The sequence below is a fragment of the Lepisosteus oculatus genome, chromosome 7 (genome assembly GCF_040954835.1).
Source record: "Lepisosteus oculatus isolate fLepOcu1 chromosome 7, fLepOcu1.hap2, whole genome shotgun sequence".
NCBI lineage: Eukaryota > Metazoa > Chordata > Actinopteri > Semionotiformes > Lepisosteidae > Lepisosteus > Lepisosteus oculatus.
The window spans coordinates 19,119,397-19,144,164 of NC_090702.1; the positions used below are offsets into that span (position 1 = coordinate 19,119,397).

The 24,768-nt window shown below is 35.8% G+C and overlaps 1 protein-coding gene across 1 annotated transcript in view; it reads left to right on the plus strand.

The window, feature by feature from the left end:
- Window positions 1-24,768, plus strand: part of LOC107078037 (uncharacterized) — a 102,519-nt gene that overhangs the window by 37,462 nt on the left and 40,289 nt on the right. The window contains exons 15-18 of the mRNA XM_015352753.2: window positions 226-421; window positions 7,819-7,929; window positions 10,827-10,926; window positions 12,996-13,116. Of these exons, the coding sequence (XP_015208239.2) occupies window positions 226-421; window positions 7,819-7,929; window positions 10,827-10,926; window positions 12,996-13,116 (528 nt within the window). The remainder of the gene's footprint in view (window positions 1-225; window positions 422-7,818; window positions 7,930-10,826; window positions 10,927-12,995; window positions 13,117-24,768) is intronic.

A 24,768-nucleotide genomic window follows, 5' to 3' on the forward strand; every position in this document is an offset into this window, starting at 1 on the left:
TATAAAGTGCCTCAGGAGTACAGAAATGCACCCATTGCTGTTCATATTTGTGCACTTTTCCCCCTTTATAGATTTTCAAATAAGATTAACTTTGTATTGTGCTTTAAATATTTTTTTTCATCTTTGTTATATTTTCTCCTCTCCTACAGTTTATTGTCATGTTACTTATTTTAGTGAGATGACCACCCCTAATCAGGTTGAGTAATAAGACATTTTTGATTGCAGCCTTCTCTACCAAGTGTTTCCTAGAGGTGTAAACCATTGGCGACTGGTCCTGTTCAAATTTCTGAAATCCAAAGACTACGATGCAGTGAGAAATGTGATCCTGTTCCTTAGGAAAACTTATCCTGAAGTCATTAACTCCCAAGACCCTTCCAATGGAAATGCAGCTCTTCATTTGGCAAGCAAGAATGGGCATTTTGTAAGTTGCACAAAATGTTCCCAACTTTGTGATTCCTTCTTTATTGGGGTTTGCTTGTGGGATAAAGCTAAAAACAATCACTAGCTGCCGAACAATAATGAACAATCAGATTTGATACGTTTTCAGCTATTTCTATATTTAACAAAATTCAGTAGAGTTTATAACTAGAACTGTAGTATATATACTGTATGTTAAAGATGGAAACTACAAAAAAGTTCCAAAAATATAGATCTACAAATACCAGTCTTCGATGCACAGAAAATATTGTCAAATGTATGAAAATGTTATGCTCCAAGCTATTTCCATAGTGTCATACTGTTATTGTAAAATCTACACCTTTCAATGCAGACAGACATTCTAATGCATCATGCCCATTGCAGAATCTGTAGTCATACAAAATTGTCCATGAACTGTAGAACTTTGGCCTGGAAAATGCTACTCACTTAATATTGAATAGTTCTCTTTAAGTAGAGGATAGATATAAGCTCAAGGAAGTACAGTCCAAACATGCAAGTTATGAAGAGCATGACATACTAGATATAACTGTGATATTAACATGTAGCAAAATACCTACACCCTCAGCTATTTAGTTGTATTGATACTGTACATCATGGCACTAATGTGTTGAATTTGTATGTTATTACTGTAGTACACAAATCCTATGAATTAGTCAATTCAGCACTTCTAACACTGTGCTGTTAGCATTCTGTGGCATCAGCGACTCTTTAGTAAAACATCGTTAAGATGGAATTGGAGCAGCCTAACAGTTATGGCATGCAGAGAACAGCATTCTACAAATTTAAATTCTGCCTATTTGCTAATCATCTGATTATACTACTAATATACGTATCTCACAGTGTGTGAGAAGTCAATGTGTATTTTATAGAAAGGGCTCTAATAACCTTTGCAGAGAGAAATTATTTTTTTAGGCAAGGACAACGTAATTCCTGCTTCAGCGTGGCAGATGGAATGTTTTGATGGCGATGTCTCTTATTTTTAAATGGGGAAAAAAATGTTTGAAACACTGAAGGCAACAATGGAGAAAACTGTGTCTTGCTGACTGGCTAAAGAAGCCATTAGCCAGAGCCCAGTGAAGGCCCGGCGACAGACGAGAGCTGACAGACATGGCTGAAGCAGGATGGAAAGCCGAGACTGACGGAGATTGCTGAGGCAGGACAGAGAGCAGTAGCAGATGGGATTGATCCATGATAGTAGTTACTGTCTCAAGGCTCATCTAGGCAGGATGGCTTTGGATCCTGGCCACTGGACCAGTGCTTGGCTGGCAGAGTGCAGGCAGGCAGAGTGAGTTCAAGACAGACAGACAAATTCTCGGGAAGGATTCAAGCTGACGGTCCTTTTGAGACTTTGTTTAGTAATGCTCAGAGTATTATCCAGGTCTGGAGGTACCTCAATGACACAGCACCAGTTCAGTGGCAGTTTGGCTTTATATATCCTGAGCTTGAATGGATTAGCACCCATCGGGTGGTTGGGACAATTGGCCCCAACAGATCTGAACAGCCCGTGGAGGTGACTCCTCATGCACATGCACCTGGTTTCCAAGGAGACCGAGGGCTGTGAGGGCTGTGGTGTGTGGTGATTATTTTATGCTGGAAAACCTAAAATATTAACATAACTCACACAAGCTAAAAGCAAGCAAAATAAAAAGAAAAATAACATTATATCATACGATATGTAAACTAGATCTATTCATCAATCCTTCTGTACATATTATTCTATAACTGTCATAAAACATCCCTTGGATGTTCAGTTTGTGAAGTAACTGACATATTAGAGACAGGTTCTTTGGGTAGGTCATTATTCTTTTTAAAGCTGAAAATGGTCTTTAAATGTATACATTGGCAGATGTAACAATAAGGCATATGTTACAGAATTGTACACTGCAGTTAACATTTTGTTTGTATTATTGGGTCTTACAATTTAAAATATATGTTATCATATATATTATACATATATTTATTTTTTGGATTGACAATGCAGTTTTGTTTGATTTTATTTTTTAGAATGGGAGTGTGTGCCAGGGTGTACACTAAACTGGTAGTGTGACTTTGGAGGACCAGTACATTTAAAGTGCCCGTTATATTGTCCTTGCTCACTATAAGCTAACCAAACATGCTACTATAAACAGCGAGGAGTTTTGAAACCGGACCTGAGGCTGAATCAACCCTGATGTAAATCTTCCTACCTTAACTTGGTCCATACCTGTTTGTGCCTCACCGGAATCCCCTGTAAACCTAACCTGAAATGAGAGGAGAGCAGTGCTGTGCTTCCTCCTTTTAACCTTGAACTTGAACTTTCTTGCCATATGAAACCGGTACATGTACTGGTGCAATGGAGTTCTTACTTACAGGAAGTCTCTCGATTGTTAAAAAAAAAGTGTCAAACACAAAGTGCAGACAGTGCACCAAGACAATATACAAACAAATACTAGACAGTGTACAAGTAAACAGTTTGAATGTAAACAATGTAGGCATGTAAACAATTACTGCAAAAAATAAAATTACAATGAGGTAGAAGGTGTTGGTGTGTCCGAGGGGCATGGCCAAATGTGTTCGCCAATCGCACTGCTTGTGGGTAGAAGCTATTGAAGAATCTGGTGGTACTGTAAGTGTCCGTACACCCCTTGCCTGAGGGCAGTGGGGTGAAGAGCTCATGCCTGGGGTGGTGACTGTCCTCTGTGATGGCCAGAAATCTACCACGGCAGCGGTCCTCATGTTTAAGAGCTGTTTAATCTCTGTGAGACTTTAACCAATGATCTTCTGGGCCACATTCACCACTCTCTGCAGTGCCTTTCTCTCTCTCAAAAAAATGTGTTTTGCCGTACCACTCGGTGATCCCATTTGTAAGGATGCTCTCAGTGGTGCAGTGGTAGAAGATCACAGGCCACAGAATGCTAACAGCACAGTGTTAGAAGTGCTGAATTGACTAATTCATAGGATTTGTGTACTACAGTAATAACATACAAATTCAACACATTAGTGCCATGATGTACAGTATCAATACAACTAAATAGCTGAGGGTGTAGGTATTTTGCTACATGTTAATATCACAGTTATATCTAGTATGTCATGCTCTTCATAACTTGCATGTTTGGACTGTACTTCCTTGAGCTTATATCTATCTCAGTGGTGCAGTGGTAGAAGATCATCAACATAGGTACTGGCATAACCTAACCCATACAGGAAAGAGGTTGCTTTACTGTTTAACCAAAGGGAGAGCTACCTGGATCACACTTAGGACCTATGGGAAATGTATTTTTTCCCCTACTCTAACAGTAACCCTAAAACTAGTCTTCCACAACTAGACAATTAGATGATTGGACCTATGTTTGTTTTGTATATTTGGAGAAAATGAGAGAACACAGCTGCAACAGATCTAACTCTCTTTCTGCCTTGTGTGAATGCCTGCACTTTTTTCTCTCTCTGACTGGTCTCTAAGCTACACACCTGCTGTGCAAAAAGAAAAAGCTGCTCCGTTACACAGTGGCATCCTCAACTCACATAACTTCTTATTTGACAATATACTGTTATTAACAGTCTTTTTCATTTCATTCATGCAAAATCCAATGTTCCTGGTTTTGATTTGCAGAATATTCAGAATCACATAGGTGTACACAAATATTTCATAGAAATATGGTGTTTGCGGTCCTCAAAGGTGTGCAGAGTTTCTATAACTTTAAAGGAATTCCAATCCCAGGCTAATGGATTTTCAGTATCTCAAAACAACTCAACAAGTGCTTGTTGATTCAGTTTTGCATTGTGTACCAGATGCATCATGTAGCTCCATCATATCAGCACCCCCCCCCCCCAACACTTTATTTGTAGGGGGCTCCCAGTTGGGGCCTCCCAAGGGGCTCAACTGGAAAAGGCGCTTGCCCAAAAACAAGTTGAGCCCCGTGATCTCAGTCTCAAGCGTAGGTCATGTCTCTAGCCAGCTGTAACCAGGATTCCCAACGTGGTAACACACAACAGGCTGAGGCCTTATTGATGGTAGGGTGGGAATAGTTGGCCAGGGCTCTGTGCAAACATAATGATCCCTATCACCTTCTGTGCAGATATGGTACTGTACCTCCTTCTTGGTGAGGGATGTGCCTCTCCTCCAAATCATTGTTGAATCTCTGGCACTGTACGTGGTTGTCTTCCCTGTGACATGTTAACAATTAATGTCTCAAATTTGGGGAGGTTAATGGCGTATACTTACACCTCATTCACCTTGTCATGTACAGTACTTCTACAGTATACTGTACATGACTGGGTAGCATTTGATACATCAGAATTGTTTCAGGAAGCAAATAAATTGTCTTCACTAATTTCTTTTGTTAATTAAATTATTGATTACATTAAATAACAACATTCAGTATAAAATTCTTTACTGCCTAAATAGAGACATTCTGAATTTGTTTTGCCTTTATGGAGAAAATGTCATGTGGTTTGCTAACTTGTCATCTTATATACTGAGCAGATGTGCTAATACAAAATAACGTCCCTTGTTCACTGAACCTTTCCTGTCTTAATGCTAATGAAATTCAAGTTCTTAGCTGCCAGCCTTTATTTGGATGCTAGTATTGTTTGAGTTCTGAAAGGTTGTTCCCTTCAGCCACCTCTCCATTTACTGGCTTCTCAGATCCTTCCTTTCCTTCAGGTTATCTCAGGTCCTTGTAAAAAGCTAGATAGCCTCTATGGATTGCTCTTGTCTTCAGTTTGACCCTGACTGTAACTTAACAGAATCTGTTAAGTGTAGGAGATGGGTGTTTTAATTTGCTGTAACAACCAGGAATTGTAACAGTAAATTGAGAATCAGTACTCAAAAACTAAGTTAATATTCAATGGACATTGACCCGTCTTACTCACTCACGAGATCCCTAATTGATGGATTGCAAGATGATGATTAATGACCTTTGACTTTTTAAGTTGCTTATATGACATGTTGTTATACACTATACCCTGGAAGCTGTTGCTGGTTCTACTGACTACTAAGTATTTTTAAGGTTTGATGTAATTAAATCAGATGTATTTTCTTGACCCAGTCCCGGCAGATTAACAATTGTACTTGCGGTTTTTGTCTTCTTCAGTAAAAACATTAGTTTTAGTATGCTCAAATTTTGTATTTTGGTTTTGTCTGGGACTGAGCTTCAAGGTTTCTTCTTCAAAATTATCTAACAGAAAGTTTTTGGGGTATCATTTTGACTTTCAACTACAGATAACAAACACATTGAAGCTAAAGCAAGACAGACTGATAAAATGTTCACACATATTTTATATGTTCCTAACAATCCAGTAGTAAACACATGACACATGTCAGTTGACTCAATACTTTTCTGGCTTCGGAATAAAGATTATAAGAATTTACTTTATTTACAATAAAATGTTTGGTGAATTAATAATTACTGGTATATGCTACTGCTACTGCTACTTGTACAATAATACTGCTACTACTACTAATAATAATTGTTATTATTAGAATTGCACAGCACTGGGACTCTGGGATCAATTCATGGGATACTATTTGCATAGAGGTTGTACAGTAGGTTCTCCTGGTGTTCATGTGGGTTTGCTCCTGGTGCTCTGGTTTCCTCCCATTGTCCAAGTACATACTGGTAGGTTAATTGACTTCAGGAAAATTTAGTACTTGTGGGAGTGTGTGCATGATAGTGTCTATGTGTGCCATACAATGTACTGGCACCATGTTCAGGGTGTATACTTGCTCCTGTAGTTTGCTGGAATAGGTTCCTGCTCCCCGGCAACCCTAAATTAGATACAAATGGATGGATTATTATTGTTTTTAGAGTCCATACTAAAAATCTACTTTCACTGCCTCCATATTTTAGTTGTACGCTGTATTTTAAGGCTGTATGGTAGTCCACCCTTTAGTCTGGGTTGCCTCTCTCCCCTGACTTGACAGCATCACATTTAGAAGAACCATCAGCTTTATGCCAATTCTCAGATTTTTACATGTCTTGTTTCCTAGTTAGTTCAGATTCGGACAGTTCTGCCACTTTATGATTGAGAATGAACCATACTCCCACTTTACAAACTAAACTTTACAAAATAAAACTAAACTTTACAAAATAAATTTACAAAATAAAGAGATGTTGCAGTAGGACACTTGAGATGAAAAAGCAGCATATAAGTACTAATTGCTCACCTCTGTTAAATCAAGGACAAATGAGAACAAATGTTAAGCACACAATAGAATTTCCTTAAACCTCTAAAACGAGGAATGTTTTTACTGTATATCACACTTTGATGCAAATAACATGATAAAATAACTTTGACATGCAGTATATAAAATTAATCAATATCATTCACCCATCCATCTATCTTTTTTAACCACTTTTTCTTTAGCCTAACAGCATGTACAGGGCACAAAATTGTAGTATATAGTGAACAAAACTCAAATCACAGAGGACAACACATCCATGTATTTACAGTACATGCTCATCTGGGGAATCACTGACACCAGTTAACCTGTATGTCTTTGGACTGTGGGAAAAAAACTGAGTTTGAAAGAGTTGTATACTATAAACAGTGATTTGTATTAAACTATATTTTGTATTTCCAACCCAGACTCGAAAAAAACAAAACTGGAATTAATACCTGGTGTGACTGCAAAGGTTAAACTATGACCAGTTAGGGTCTTATCACCCACTTACCAGATTGGTGCTAGTGATAACCATTCTCATTTCATAAGGAAACTTTTACACCATATTTTTCAGAACTATATGGTTTAAACAATTACCATTTCAACACATTTCAGAAAAGCTATTAGAGGGCCTTTGTGTAAGACACAAATAGGCAGCTCCTATATGACTTACAGTAAAAGCTCATATATAACCTTGGGGGAAGGCTTTTCATGTTTTCAAAGGCTATTTAAACTTTCCTAGAATTTGGGGTCTGTGATCAATAAGATCACAGAGATGTTTGATATTAAAGTTTGATCATTCTATGAAAAGCATAATAGCCTATTGAATTTGATACCATCATATCTGCTGTAGCTCATCACATCCAAATGTGTGACATTATATATGAACATTGATTAATCATTCATTAATGTTTTGGAAGGAGTTTTTTCTTACAGATTGATTGTTGAGTTATTTTTTTCTGATGTCATGGTCTTGGGCAGGTTTGCTACTCAACCATCCACTTTCCATAAACAATGTAGAGGTAGAGTCCAATTCATAGGATTATAATTTCAAGAAAGCAGATTATGACAACATGAAAAGAGTAATCAGATCTATGTCGGGGCTTAAAGGCATGTCCAACATTGACAATCTTATAAAAAAGTAGCTGCTGGACCCTACCACGCTAGATGGAAAGATTTGGCTTACTATTGTTTGTAACCTTTCTTCTGTTTTTATGTCCCTTCTTCATATTGAAAAGGAAACCATTCTTCTTCTGTTGGAGAGTGGTGCATCTGCAGATCTGAAGAATATAAGTGGATGTACACCATTCTTCCTTGCTGCTGCTGGCCAACACCGCTCTGTGTGCATGGTGAGATATTGGCCCACATTACTTTTTAATGTTCATTGTTCTTGCGGTGTAAGATTCTGAAAAGAACAGATTTGTGGTTGACAGTAATTGCCATCATGACTGCATTGAATGGTTAAGCCACAGTCTGTGCAAAAATGAAGCATCTCCTCCGGTATTCACTAAGCTAGGGATATGCACATTAAGCATTTTAATGTATGACTTATATATTGTTGCTGTACAGGAAGCAGTACAGGGTTTGCAGACAAAAGTACACTAGAGAATTGGGAATTGGGCAGTAAATAGGATCTATCCATTTTCCTACCGCTTTATCCAATACAGGTTCACGGGTGAGCCAGAGCCTATCCCGGCAAGCAGGGGGTAGAAGACAGGATGCATCCTGGATGAAACGCTGTCCAACACAGGGCACACACACATTAACGCACTCACATTAAGGTCAATGTTCCCAGAAGCCAGTTATTCTACCAGTATGACTTTGGACTGTGGGAGAAATCTGGACCATGTCTAACTGATCATGTGCAGAACATTTTGCCATCCTTTAGCGAATGAGGTACCAACATCTTAATCTATACTATTGTTAATGGCAACAGAAAGTTTCAGAAAACAAGAAAAGTTTTGAGGCAGGTGGATTAACATGTTTATGAAGAATAATGTTGTACAATACAATAAATCTTGTTCACTCAAAGCTGATGTACACCATATCTGTCTTAAAAGATAAATCCTTCGTTTTAAAAATACAGATCACAACTTTTATGTAATGCTTCTAAATGAAACTAAAATACAGCCATATAGTACATGAAGTGCTGTCAATTGTCTATCTGACAGAGTATTTATTTCTTCAGATACTTATTTTTTTATTTCCAATTCTAGAAGTTTCATTGCTTCTCTATAGAAATGTTCTTCTCGAGAAAATTAGGAGTGTTACCCCAGCATACTGGCTAAATTTCCCATTGGCCTTTACCAATCACAGCCTCCTAATAATCCTCCTCTCAACTGATAGCTGATGTGTGGTGAGCATTCTGGCGCACTATGGCTGCCGTCACATCATCCAGGCAGATGCTGCACATTGGTGGTGGTGGAGGGGAATCCCCATTACCTGTAAATCGCTTTGAGTGGAGTTTCCAGAAAAGCGCTATATAAGTGTAAGGAATCATCATCATCATTATTATTTTTTATATCTCATGCCCACAACATGAGTTGTGTCCTGCTGTTGCCAGAAGTAGCACGAACATTCTCACAAGTTCACAACCTTCTTCAAACCCTCTCAATTCGTCTGACAATATTTTGGTCAGGCAGTCAATCAAGTTCTCAATCAGCTCATTAAGCTGCCTATTTAAGAGCTTTCTCCTCTGATCAGTGCTCCCACAGCTAACTACCGATTATTTGCTTTCTCTAGCCAAGACATAGAAGCCTGTTTTCTTCTCAATATCTTCAGACACTGTTCCTTCAGACACTTTCATTTCTCTCCATCACTACACACAGCCATTCTCTTTCAGAGCTACTCCGGTAAACCTCAAGAGCCTGCCCTAGTCCTGCCTAGGACTTCGGCCAGTTATCACTCTGCAGCTCAATTTTACCATGGCTGCAGCATAACACTTAAAGCTTACAGTTCTACTAAGAGGCCTACTGCTTTGCATTGTGTACATACAGTATTATTTACAATAGGGATATATAAATGAATAGGAGCAACAAGCTCCACGTGACTCTGACCACCCCTTACACATGGTGGCTTTCTGCTTTAGATGGTTATCACTACTTGCTTTTTTAGGTGCGGTATAAAGAATATATATATCTGAGATTCGTAAGGTGGTAAGATTTTTGTCAATTATTTGTTAGTTTAGAACTTTATCAACAGGCAATAAGCTATGTTTAACAAACAAAAATCCTCACTAATCTTTGCTCTTGTCCAAAACAAACAAACTTTGTTTTTGTTTTGAACTTAGAATTTCACAAAGTTTAAAAAAACAGGGATGGAGAATGAAAGCAAACAGTTCAGTGAATTCCTAAGTAATGGCAGTAAAGCCAATAGGCATTCACCCAGTTGTTCCCTTCCACAAAGTACTTTCATGAAATTGGACACCTCTTTATCAGGGTTCCACAATTTGGAAATAACCAGGCCACATTGGAAACTACAACATACTGTACATCATCACAACTGAATCTTGTTTGGAGACACAGCAAAGCTGTGCTTGATGACCCAGCTTATTTTATTAAGCATGTTTCCATCATAATGGTAAAACAACATTCCAGCAAGATTTAGAGAAAGAAGATGGAATTCAGCAATGTTGATGAAGACAGAATGCACCCCTGGGACAATCTCTGTTGTAATAAAAAATGTCCAGGCAGACCTAAGTGTTAATTAAAAAGGATATATTCAGAAATGTAGTCCCAACGAAACAAGAAACAATACCACAACATTATGATTCTCCATGTCTAAAGTGGTCTTCCATTATGTCATCAACTTCCTACTCAGCACGTTCTTTTATGCAGGACATTTGCTAGGCTCACCTACCGTAGGTTTTAAGAATAAGTCACGTGAGCAGGAAGCTGGCAAACACCTGCCCTGGGCTAAATTAACTTCATTCCCGCCTTGGTCCTTTGCTAATAGTTCGTGACTAGTAATCAATACTTATATGAAGTCACTTGTTAAAGATTTTAGAGTGGTATTATGTCAAACTCAAGAATTTATTTTTTGTTCATAACCTATTTTCATCCCTAAACGTGCCTCCATATTCATTTCACACTTCTGATCATGTAACGGGCTACAGGTCTTCTTAAAGACTTGGTCTGTGCCGTTGATTAATAAAGCCTATAGTTCTGTGAATCTAACTGTGCAAATCCAAAGTGCTTTTCTTTTTACGTGTTTTCTTAGCTGATGTATCTTCTTTCCTACTTACCAGCTTCTAATTGAATGGGGATGTGAAATACATATAGATGTCTTCCAAAGTCAAGGGATTTCTGAAGGATTTTACAGTAAACAGCTCAAAGAGGACTTATTAGGTAAATATATTTTTCATTTATTATAATAATGTGTGAGAGTCAATAAATATTTGTGAAGATTGATTTATTGGTCTTCAAGCAAATATTCACAGTACCTCTTAAGTGAGCCGATGAGTAATCCATTTTTAATTAGGTAGTGGATTACAACCAATTGGAAATTAATTTAGTAACTAGATTGATTTTAAAATCTCAATTTACTTATGTTACAACATGACTTGTGTCAAAATTAGACATAAACCCATAAAGATACAATAATTTTGTCTTATTTTTGTTGCTGTTATTATTTATTTACTAATTCTTATCCAAAGTGAGTTACCATGTATGCAAAGATGTAATTCCCAATTAAATGTAAGTAGAACTGAAACAAATAAAATATGTAATTGTAATAAAACATAAGAACATATAAAAGACTACAAAGCAAGTCCATTTGACCCATCTAGAATGTTTGACTTTTCTTCTTCAAAGAAACCAGAGTATTGATGACAATGAAATCACGGACTGGTGTCTCATCCAGGCTGTATCCCGCCTTACTCCTGTTTGCTTGCCAGGACAGGCTCCGACTTCCCTGTGACTCTGAATTGATAAAATGGTTAGAAATGAATGGATGGATGGATACGAAGCAATAATGTATAAAAACATTTGGAATGTGATGTCTAACCTTAACCCTACAATCAGTGCAAAGTTTAGATTCCTATAGAAGAGCATTTGTAAAAGCACAAAGGAAAGGTATACAGTACAGTATTCATATACTGTATGCATCCTGGCAATGGAATGAATAGAAGGTCAGATGCTATGCAGAGTGTGTGCTTGGCAGTTCAAGGTTAAATGAACACAATGTGCAGCCTCTTCCAGTCAATTCTGTTTTAGAAAATGAATCAGAACTGACAATATTACAATGGTTGTTATTAAATGGATGTCCACAACTCATGTACTGTATTTACCAAAACTGAATATACAGGACATCAACGACCATACATACAAGTATACTGTATGTGGTCAATTCCTTGAAGATGGAATTTATTGTAGACCAACTGCCCACACGCTTATGATCACAAATGAATGATCAGAGACTGCTATGGTGGTCCTGAGACCACCATAGCAGTCTCTGATTGTTATATTAGAAGTGGATGCATCCCATTGAACTGATTATAGCTGCTCATTTTTTTAAATTCTGATGAGAACCTACAACAGAGAGCAGTCTGAAGAATTATTTGATCTGTAGTGCTTTGTACTAACTTTTACAGAGATGTTCTGTCAATGTGATTGTAGAGCATATTTCTCATAGCCAACATTTTGTTTGCGTCTGTGTCTTAGAGCTTATGTATTTATATAGACATTGTGACACAGTGCATACAGTTGTGTTGTATCATGGTCCATCCATCAGTTTTCTAACTGTTTTCCATTGTCATGGGTTGTGGTGTGGAGCTGGAACCTATCCCAGCAAGTAATGGCCACAACCTAGGATACACCCTGGATGGTTGTCAGTCTGTTGCAGTGTAGACACTCAAACAAAGACATGCACAAACTAACGCCTAGGTTCAATTTTCCCAGAAGCCTGTGGACTGTGGAAGGACACCAGAACATCTGGTAGAAACCCATGTGAATACTGGGATAACATACAAATTCCATGCAGATAGCACTTCCCAGATCCAGAATTGATCCCAGGGTTTCAGCACTGGAAGACAGCAATGCTAACTACTGCACCACTGTGCTGTCTGTTTTATTATGATGCTCCAGAGAAAGCTAAATTACGGAACCCTCAATTACAAAAGTAAAATGACAAAACTCTTTACATTATATTAATTTTTCAAGAGGAAAGATGACCACAAAACACTGTTTAGCTGAGGCCTAGCTGTAGGAGATTCAAGTTCAGGTCCCTCTTCACTGATTAAGAGCTCAGTAAGCACAAACAGACAAGACATTTACGTACAGTAGTAGTAACTGTTACTGTACAGATTGGTGCAGCTAGAATTTCTGTAAGAAGTAGCAGTACAGTACTTGTACTTCTGTATACCCTTCGGTAATGAGATAAAGCCAATTAAAAACAAACTCTTTTTACTGTTTTCTAGGTTATGCAAAATTTTGGTCTTCTGCCATTCCAACTATTATGAAAGGCAATACAAGTATTCTATATAATATCGCCCAGAAGACCATGGAAGGGAACTCGGTTATGGCCAGTTTAAGAAGCAGGTAAAGTACTGTATACTGTAAATGCTTAATCCAGCCACCTGTAATCAGAAAGCTGGTTATGTTCGATAATGGATGAGAAAATAAATAATATATAAATATAATGTTTTATTTTATAATAAATTGTCATGTACAGGCTTGCAATGGAAAACACTGATCATATACAAAGCAGTTTCTTCACAATTGTTTTTTTTTAGATTCACTAGAAATCTAGCTTTATTCTTATTTTCTTTTATATTCTCTTCAAGTTACTCTTTTTATGCGTCAGCTTTATATTTTAACTCTGGTCTTCAATTAATGCATTTGCTTTTCTACACAGCTGCAAATCTCTTAGAATATTGATTAGGTATCTCTCTGTTAATGCTTCTTTTAAGTACATTTAAATATTCTGCATTAGACAGTCATCCTGCAGGCAAAAATAATTGAAATATCTCACTCCCTATAATTTTCTGTTAAATATTTGTAGAACAATGATCTTATTCAGTTCACATTAGCCTTCAGTTCACAAAGCGCTGTAAGAACAAAAAATTCCAGGGTTATTTAAGCCCAAAATGAGTACATTTTAAGTAAATTAACAACAACTAGAGATGGGCAAACCCACTTCTTTTTTTTAATCTATACAATAAAATGGTGAAATCCAGACAAATGTCATATACTGTAAGTACAGTATATATGTTGGTGGTTGAAGCTAACCTTCAGTACATAATAGATTATTGATGGTATGAAAAATAAACAAACTGAAGTCAAATAATTTGTCAGCAGAATAACCATAGTAAAGAGAGGGAAATACACCAGACTCCAATTTTGTATTATCCTTTTCATGACCCCCATCTTCCCATCAGAACATTACTGCTTTTCAGTGATATCTGCTGGTAGGAAGAAGGGCAATAGAGACCAGGGGGGTGCTGAGGTCAGATCCATGTGCTGTCGTGGGACATTTCAACTTTCATTTCTCATCTCCTCAGTAGGAACCCTTCCCTTCAAGCCCCTCATTATTCCCAAGAAATGATACATCTAGATCCCTGCTGAGAGCTCATTCTGAGCATCAGTGATTGAATAGAACTTTTATATATAACAGACTTATTTGTTTCTTTGTAAATTGTCTTATACTTTGTTTTTTTTAAGATAATCTAATGCCTCATTCATCTTTCCTGTTTGTGTGCAATTTTGAAAAGATATGTGGTTATATTACAAATGATACAATTTAGCTAACCCATCATTAAGGAATGAGAAAGGATATTCCAGAGTGATTAAAAAATGTAATCAAATTAGTTATTTTCTTGATATGCATCCATTAAATGCAACATCAGAATTAAAAGACAAAGAATATTTTTTATTGTTTCCGATTTAACCACAGACTTGTAAACGTATAAATAATATATTTTTTGTAGATATTAATTTCAAAGTATATGATGTAAGGTAAGTATAAACATTGTCCCCATAAAAAATAAATTCATAACTGTTCTTAAGATTTTAAAAACCAGTTTAAAAGGTTTTGGCAGGCATGTTTGAACTTAAAAAACTAAGTTCAGTAATTACATCAGAAATCAGTAATTAAAAGGGAGATGTTTTCCAAAAACTGGAGTGCAGAGTTAGATGAGAAACTGTTTCAGCAGTTTAATTAAGTTTAGTAATTTGTTATTTTTATTTGCATTTAAATTAAATAATGAAAACATTATTTTTCATATGCTGCAATAATACAAACTATTTAACCATTTATTTTTGCAAAAAATCTATTAATATTTATCCAAATTATATTAAATGTAAAATAACTAGAAATATGATGAACAATATGTAGAGATGGCTGAGATGCGTCTAGTAGTTACAAGTCTTTCTAACTTATTGACAACAGATTAAAGCCATTAGAAGTTGTCTTCAGTGTATGAGAAAATTGAACAAGGAATTTATGGCAGAATTTCAGTGAAAATGGCAGTAATATCTAGGCTTATACTTCATGAATATGAAGCACCTCCATAGAGACGAGCCATTGAGCACTGAATGATTAAACAAGATAATCATAAGGATATTGAGTTTTAAATCCCCAATGAATAAATGTTTCTTATTTTCCTGTTCACAATTATTGTAGTTGGGTTTCATGAAGTAAAAAGGACAGAAAATAAAAAAAAACAAGTTGTGTAGTCTTTAGTTGTTGTTAACTACTCTAGATGAAAGGTTTTGATTGCTTCCTGATAGTCTATTGGCACTATGCCACTCTAGCAGCCTATAGGTGAGACTATTACTGACACCTACTTATTATTCAGCAGTTCAGTGCTTTTATCTTCTAAAAGCCTATCTGTCATTTACAAAAAGAGGTTCTTAATGGAAGGCTGTTAATCACACAGTACCTTTTTAAGATGTCAAAATTAAATGTAGTAAAGTGAAAAAACAGGAAATGCCCTAGCTTCATTTTGTGCATGCTTGGTTTGCCACAGATAGTCCTTCACAAACACGTATTGACTAAATAAACTATCTTCAATCTAAGTACAACTCCTTCAATGCAGAAAAATGATGATGTCTGGGTTTATGCAATCTGTATCTTGTTTATTATTAATCTAGCAGGCAGTCTTATCCAGTATAGCTTACAAAATATCCATATATGCATGCATAAAATACAAAAAAATCTTTCATTTTCAGCAGTCAAAAGTAAATAAATGCCAAAACAAACAGAACAGTAAGTCAGGCAGAAACACAATGCCTGTGCAGCACAGAACAAAATTAAGATAATGTCTATTGTGCAGTTAAAAAAGGTCTACTACCTTAGATAAAATTTGAGGGTGACTGAACAAATATAAAAAAATCTGCATTCATTTTTGTGAAGACCTGGAATTGTTTTCTGCACCTTCCAAAAATGTAAAATCAATTTAAAAAATAAGGAAAAGAATAACATATACACTATTATTACTCTTGCATTGACTATAGGCAGTGCTAGACAGGCTATTTATGGTGTTAGGCAACAGAAAAAGTGTTTTTGAACTTTTTGAACACTTTTGTATACTGAGAAACTGATAAGAATCATTATGATCTTCGCTTGATTGACAGGCACAAACCAAAAGAGAAAAAAACATCATGGCAAACATTTAGGAACCTAAGAACAATTAAAAATGCATTATTTATGGCAATGAAAAGTATAATGCTAACTGCTAATTTACTTGTTGAGTCGGATATGCCTGTCATGGCAGGATAAGCCTAGGTTAGAGTGGTAATGATACACGCAGCTGTAGAGAACCAATAGATGGACTGGGGTAAAAGGCAGGCATGAGAGCAATGAGACCAGGTGAGCAGCAGAGTTCTGAATGAGTTGGAGAGTGTGAATAGTACTGACTAAAGTCTGCCACAAGATACAGTAGTTGCAGTACTCCAGGCTGGAGACTGAACTAGAAGTTGTGTAGACAAGTAGGTGATGAAGGGGTGAATATCGAAGGCACTTCTCAGGAAGAAAGAGAAGGAGAGGGCCAGGGTGGAAATGTGATAAGAAAAGAAGAGAGAAGGGTCAAGAATAAGGCTGAGGTCCTTGGTAGAGAAAAAAGGGGTTGTAGTATCAGAATCAAAAGGAATAGATATCAATTGGTCTACAGAATGGGAACAAGATAAAGAAGTATTTCATATTTACACAGAATTGTGGAATTCAAAACACACTGACTCACACTTGCTGTATTTGTCCACAGCACTTGATTAGGAGATATAACCCAAGCGTTTGGTTTAGTACTCTCTGGGAAACAAATTACAATTATATATTGCAAAGTAATACAAACAGTAAAGATATAAATTTATTTTAGTATTAATGAATTCATATGAAAAATCAATCCATATTAATTTTAATGTGGATTTTTGCTTTGCAAAAAGTACATTTTTAGCTGATTTCTTATAAAACAGCAGAAATCAAGGCAGAATCTGTAGTCATCTTGCTATGCTTTGAATATACAGTACACTCATACATGCATTCACAACAAACAGAACAGTAAGTTTTCGTTAACAGATTATCAGATAACAGAAAAATGTACAAAAGTCTTTTCTGAGTACATTAAATAGATCCTTCAAAATAAATAGAAAAAATACTCTATAGTAATAGTTTTATTTGTGGTATATATATTAACATGCACTATATCTATATACTGTAGTGGCAATACAGATTGGAAATGTTAGCTCTCTCTCTGTCAGATTAGAAATTATTTTCTAAGATGTGCGGTACTGTACAGTATATGGGTGTTCAGAATTATCAAGATTTCTAAAAAGCACTGTGTACAGTTGTTTCTTGGGAGCATTAGTGCAAATATCCATTGGTGCTGCACAGTATGTATTATTTACTACTTGATGTCTTATTCTTTATAGATGATATCTCATTTTATTTTTCTTTGGGTAATGGTGAATTTATAATAACATCTGTAGTTTTTAATGGGAGATTTCCAGGCAACCACAATGATTTGCAAGTACAAATGTTGGAGGCTATAAACGTGAAGCTTGCTATTTTCATATTTTGTTGATACTTTGAAATTCTCCTGATGCAACTTTATATCATACAAGAAATTGCTCTAAAAAACACAATATTAAAATACAATAGCAAGGCTTTACAGGAACATTTTTTAAGGTGGCAGTTTTTTATCTGCTTTTTAAAATGTTACAATACCCATAACCACAAGATAAAGGAAATTACTGTTTCTGACATTCTAAATAATCTAAAATTATGTATAGCATTCTATTTTAAAACTAAACAGAATAATGTATAAAAAAGGTGACCTAACAAGCATGCATAAACATTGTCTCGAGTTTAAAAATGCCATTTCATTAAACACACACAAAATCACATTATATGAATCCCCTAACCCAGAAACCTGTTAACATTGTGCCTGACAAAGTTTTTGTTTTAAGCTTCAACAAAGAGGCAGGCATTAATGGGCTTTTTTAAAATAAATTTCCATACAATCACCATACGGTTGGAGGACTGGATAATTCTTATGCTTTTAAAACTGGCAGTGATTTTCCATCCATTTAAAAATTTAAGCACTTGTTTAGTACTGGCATTCTTCCAGGTTTCTTGACAGACAAGATTACCACTAAGCCTTAAATCAGGTCTTTCAAGACACACACAGCTGTACTGTTGCTGATCACAGCTTCAAATGCCTCTATGTAGTAAAAAGAAAAAAATACTATGAATACATTTTAAATGTTTGATTTTCTTATTATCGTAAATGCTCAATACCGTCTTTTCCTGAAGTGTTTAAAGTTCTCCATTTACTGGTTTAAATAAGTGTGAAAAAATAGCCGCTGAGAAAGCATCAGAACGCAGACAAAGGTGATATTCTATTCTTTAAAGCTCTTTTAATGGAGACAAACATCTTGTTGTTATTTGCTGTTTTGTTCATGTTCGGTTATTGAAATACAACTGACACAACAAGTTCACCCCGTAATTTTTTAGTTACATAATTTATAATCATTGTAAATCTGTCTAATTTATGAAAAAAAAACCTATAGAACTCCTGTGGTAAGATATCAGACTAATCCTTTCAGTCTGTTTTAATGTATCATGCATTTCACAACACCAACAAATTGGAGGTTGCCTTCTCGAGAATCAACATTTTGAGTTATGTATTAAGACATGTATCACTAACTTTATGAATATTTTTAATAAAGTTATTAAATATTTCTCTGTCATTCACTTCATTTTTATCTTATTGTTTTGATAACCAGGCATGAACGCCTCAGTGTGATAATTAGCTTAGCACAGCAACAGAAATCTTTGGCATAGTTCTCAACAATTTTTTTCCGATGAAACCACAGCTATTCTCTGAAATTTAACTTGTATACTGTATACTGGTTTAAGTGCCAGCATGCTTGTGCAACTGGAAAGTCCATTTAATCTTCTGAAATGAATTTATTTTCTTGAACTGGCTAAATGTGTCTGATTTGCTACAGCATCCACTGGATAAGGAAGCACATCTGTTAAAACTGAAATTGCAGTTGTGCTCACTCGCAGTGCTACAATGGCTGACAACATGAAAGAACAGATGATAACTCAATCACTAGATATCTGTAAATGAATCACTTGACTAAAAAACTAAAATAGATGTTGTTGCACCTGAAAAACAGACGCAAAAAACACTGAACATTCATGCATTAAATTTGCTATAGAAATATTGCAATGCAAAATAGTCAATCTGGAGAATTGATTCCTTCCAGTCTCCCTTCTTGCTATGCTATATTTCAATTTCATTACTAGGCCTTTGTATAACATAAGCATTTGCCTTATTTCATTATTACATTAATTCTGACACTCCAGTATCTTGGCATCCACTTGAAGAAGCTGCTCTTGCTATATACAGTAGCCTTTAAAATGTGATTTATGATGGAATAACTCATACTCTACTGTATATTCCATTTTGACCTGTAATTTTGCAGTTAAGTTATATTTGGCATTCAGAAGAAGCAATCTTGAAGCCATGTATATTCTATTCTCTTTAATCAGAAACTACAGATTTTTCAGTAAATTCTTCTTTGAATTCTTCACATAGGAGTGAAAAAAGAATATAACAGACATTATCAATAGGAGTGTTTTTTGCTTGTTTCAAAACATGCAATTTTAATGTTAATTGTAATACTAATATTTCTCAATATATGAGATTTTTTAAGAAGATGTGGTTTAGCAGTAGAAGGAATTCAAGATACTTTCATCCATTATAGATTATGCTGGCAACATGTACAGTATAGGAATACTTTTAATACTGTTTTACATGACTTGGATGTACCATACTGAATTTGAGTATAATGGTATGTGATTAGAATGCTTATTCCGTGCTATTCTTGATAGCATGAATAAGCTGTAACTAATGAAATGGCTCAAAGCTATATGTGAAGACTTGTAAAAACATTGACTACTGCTACATTGCCAAACAGCTTGAGAAACTAAAATGATTGCCACTGAAACTCCAAGAGCTGAAATAAAAATTTCAGCACTAGACAGTATTGAAAAGCTATTCTGCCTGTGGTGTCAGAAACCACTTGCATCAAATTCTGCTGTTTTTCTGTTAACATTTATCATCAAAATGAAAGCATATATTGCAGTAATAATAATTCCACAGGATTTCCACAGGCATGGTGCTACACATAAAAAGGCTTTGTCATCCATTGTGGGGATCCTGGTCTTGACTGAGAAAGAATTCAGAATGAGCAGATCTAAGGTTAAGAACTGGGCAATACAGTACTAATGCATTTAGTCCAAAGGATAATATGGAACTAAACTAGATTATTCCATCTTTATTTATCAGAAGAGGAACTTTAATGTATGTCACATACTCCATATGTCACAGCCAGAATAGGAGTTACTACAGAGTAATGGCAATAAGTACACAGGCTACTATATTCTGAGCATACTGAAGTTTACTTATTTAGCACCTTTTGAAAATACTTCATTTAGTCTTGGATTATAGCCTTGATAAAATAAAGGCATGTACTGTATTAATATTACAGTGTTACATCTTAAACGAACAGCATTACAGAGGTGAGAGGAAGATGTCCTTGTGATGTTTCTAACATGCATTCCAATAATGTAACTGGGTAAAAAGTACATTTTTGTAGAGAAAAAAAACATTTTATGCAAAAAAAAACATTTTGTTCTCATAAGAATATTCATTTTCAGAGGATACACTGGCAAAATACTATAGAATTATGTTTTAAAAAGAAATAGTTCACTCCCAAATATTACATCTAACCTAATATAGTAAGATTTCAACAAATATTGTAGATTTTGGGCATTTTGTGTGGGTGTGGCTATTATCCCTTTACATCCAAGATCAAATGTCATTCAAGCATGTTTCATACCCTAGAACATTGAGCTACTTTTTCAGAATTACTGTAGTTCATAATTATTGGAAATTGAACTTTGTTAACTGAGCATATAAGGTTGAGGGGAATGTTTTTCTTTGAAAGCTTCTTATAAAGTTATCAATTTTGTTTAAAAAGTAGTTTAAGGTCAGCTTCCATATACAGTACTGTAGTTACTTACAGTTAATTAACATTACTTTCTAACATTCACATCTTGAATCTGTTTCCAAAGCCATATTGATTCCTCCTTTGTTTAAATTTTTTAGTTAACAGAAGTCTGATATAAGATAAGATGCGTAAGTTCCAGGCAGTTTCCGTATACTGGTAAGAATAAAACACCACTAAAACTGCTTTTCAGAACTTTAAAGAAGCGCTCTAAAGGTATAGGGGATTTTCCTTCATCACCACCAACACGTAGCACCAACCTGAATGTGACAGCAGCCAAAGTGTGCACAATACGCTCACCACACATCAGCTTTCAGTCGGAAGGTGAACAGAGTAATGAAGTTAATTGATAGATGGGCAATCTAGGGTCCCATGATTGGTAAAATTTAGCCAGGATGCTGGGATTACACTCCTATTGTATGTTATAGCATGGTGAAATACAAAAATTAATGTGGTTCTGATCATTGTTATGCACTTTATTTTTACCAGTTTCACCAGGAATGTCTAATTGTGTTTCAACTGTATTGAACATATCATAGAATTGTCAGCATATAAAAGATCCCTATACAGTCAAATCCAGATACAGTCAGATAACATTTTGCATATCTGTTGGAACATTGCATTTCCATAGGTGCAATTAATGTCTTTAGTTATGTGTCATAGATTGTTTCAAAATCTGAACAATGATTGCTTAAACAGTTATTTATGTTAGGTCTGTAAAAGTATGTTAATTCACAGGCTTACAGTATCTCAGTGCATGAATATTTTAATTAGAAAGGAAATAAGAAACCAGAATGTGGTCACAGGACATGCAAACAAAGGTTTCTGAATTGGGTGGATTAGCTGTGACACCAGGCCAGGAAAAGCAAGTCACTCATTGTTAAGGAGAGTTCATTATGCATTTTTTTAGTTTTGTGATTCAGAGGCCAGTCTATGTTCTATATGCGTACAGTAAGTATTAGCTGAAATTCTGCTAAAATAAGTTTACTGTATTTTTTAATTTAAACTGTGTTCATGTTGTGATTTTTCAATGTCACGTAAAATATTATTGTGTCAATATATTGTAGCGTATACAGGTTCTTTCAGGACAAAGGACTAGTGGAGATGCGATAAGTGAACCAAGCGACAGCGTTTATTCTTCTGACCAAGAACACAAAAAACAATCACAGGATATATACCACATGAGGAGACTGATGGAACACGTACTGTACACATCGTGAGGGTTGTCCTCCTTAACAACAGGCTACACACTTATATAGCTACACTGGACACTAAAACTGCTATGACACTATTTACATATGCAGGGTCAGCTGCTGGTCATCGTGCTGACCCTCAGACTCTCCCTGGCTACAAATCCCAGCCTGCTCCGCGGTACTATGAGCGCTTAGGTGTGCTTCCTCCTCACCACCAGATGAGGACATTACAATATATTCTGTGTCAGATGACACTTCAAATGCTGAAAGTAATTTTGTTAATTTTAATTTTGCTTTATTTTAAATAGTTTTCCTTTTGTTCATAATACTGTGGCATGTTAGTATTTTATTTCTATTTATTTCCTCTTTTGCATAACACACGTTCATTAATATTAAAGTACAAGAGTTCTTTCCTAATGATAATGTATTTTCTTTAGTATGTAACAATGTCCAGCCATTGATATGTCCCCAGAAATGACCGAAATCTTCATCTATTAGATATATTTCAAAGAGTTTGACTTTTGTGATTCACCAGTATTATACTACATTATTTAATGTGTATCAGACCATAGATTATACATCCACAATGTTTTATTATTCGGATTTCTAACATTTCTTTCAAAGCTACATTTTTCTTTTAGTCTTTGTTTAGTTTTATTTCCTCGGCAGAAATTGTATTCAAAAGACGATTTGCATTAATAGGTACATCGGCAATCATTTTTCATAATTATATTCCAATAAATTTAATTTTTTATTTTTCATTTCTATGGAGTAGTAGTATACTGTATTTATAGCTTTAATCTAAATGACTTTAGAAATACAAGAGAATCGACGGGGGATGTTTTCACATATTTAGATAGAGATTAATATAAGGCATCCAAATCTGGTTTTATCTGTATAAACATTAGTAGAAGTGATATTATTCCACAAATGTTTGTGTCAGTGTCCTTAAACCAGTTTTAATCATTTCTAACAATAATAGTTAAAGTCACTTGATGCATCCAGGTCTGGTACACCTACTTTACATATAGTGCCTTGCAAAAATATTCACATATCCCAGTCCCATTTAATAAAATTATAAAATGATGCATCCACATTTTTGACAGTCAGCCTAATCACTTACTGAGAGGACTCAGCTGTCAGTCTTTAAGATCATGACAGATGACAGCTGGGCTCCTCCCTATTTAAATAAAACTGCATGACTTTGATCCAGGTTTGAAAAAAGAGGTCTTGAATGACTTTATGTGTAGATGAGCATTCTTATGTCATGAGATTAATGGGTAATGATAATAGCAGTATTGCTGTAACAATGGATTGAGCAGCGGTCTCATAATATGGTTATCAATAATAATAATTGCTTAACATGCTTTTCTGGACATTCCGCTCAAAGTGCTTTACAGGTAATGGGGACTCCCCTCCACCACCACCAATGTGCAGCCCCAATGTGGATGATACGACGGCAGCCATAGTGCGCCAGTACACTCACCACACATCAGCTATCAGTGGGGAGGAGAACAGAGTGATGTAGCCAATGTATGGATGGGGAATATTAGGATGCCATGATTGATAAGGGCCAATTGGAAATTTGGCCAGGACGCCAGGGTTACACCCCTACTCTTTTCAAGACACACCCTGGGATTTTTAATGACCACAGAGAGTCAGGACCTGGGTTTTACGTCTCATCTGAAGGGTGTATTGCAGTGAGATTACTACAAACAGCAACGTTCTGGCTCTTAATGTTGCCATGATTGGCTCCTCACTCCATTACCATCCCACCATCGAAACAATGTGGATGAGAGGCAAACCTTTTTGTGATTTCTCCTACAGTATGTACAGTATACATGCTCTACTATCATCAAATGAGATACAGAAAAGGGACACCCCCCTCCCCCCTTCTACAATCCAGGGACGTAAGCAGTATTGAAGTGCAAATTACATTGTTAACATTAATTTTTTCAGTGACCATCTTAGAGGTGTCTTACATATCTGCAGCTATGAACAAATGACACCTCATATTTGGGCGGGTCTGGATCTATTACTGTATGTGCTTGCTGTCAGTAAGTAACCGTGCTGTTCAGGGATGATAGTAAAAGCATCTTGCTATGCTTCTTGATGTAAATCTTTGCAATGCACTGTAAGTGATCCTGGATTAGGGCACTGTCCGACTTTTGCAAAGCTTGCTCAAGAAGTGACATAAGAAAAAGGATGCATGTTCTTAACATTTGTTATTTATCACACAATAAGGGCATTTGTGAGGTTCAGTAAAATTATCAGGCAATTGACAAAAAATGGCTGATATATGACAATATTATACTTTTCCTTTACACTCATTTTTAATAAATGAAGACATTGAGAATTCATACTGGGTTGTATCCCAAGATCTAGGACCCCTAGTCCAGAGTATGCACATTCTGGGAGTGGGTACTTGGTTTCCCTTCACCTTATGGAAGCTAACATAACAGAGGTGAGGACCTGCCAGAAG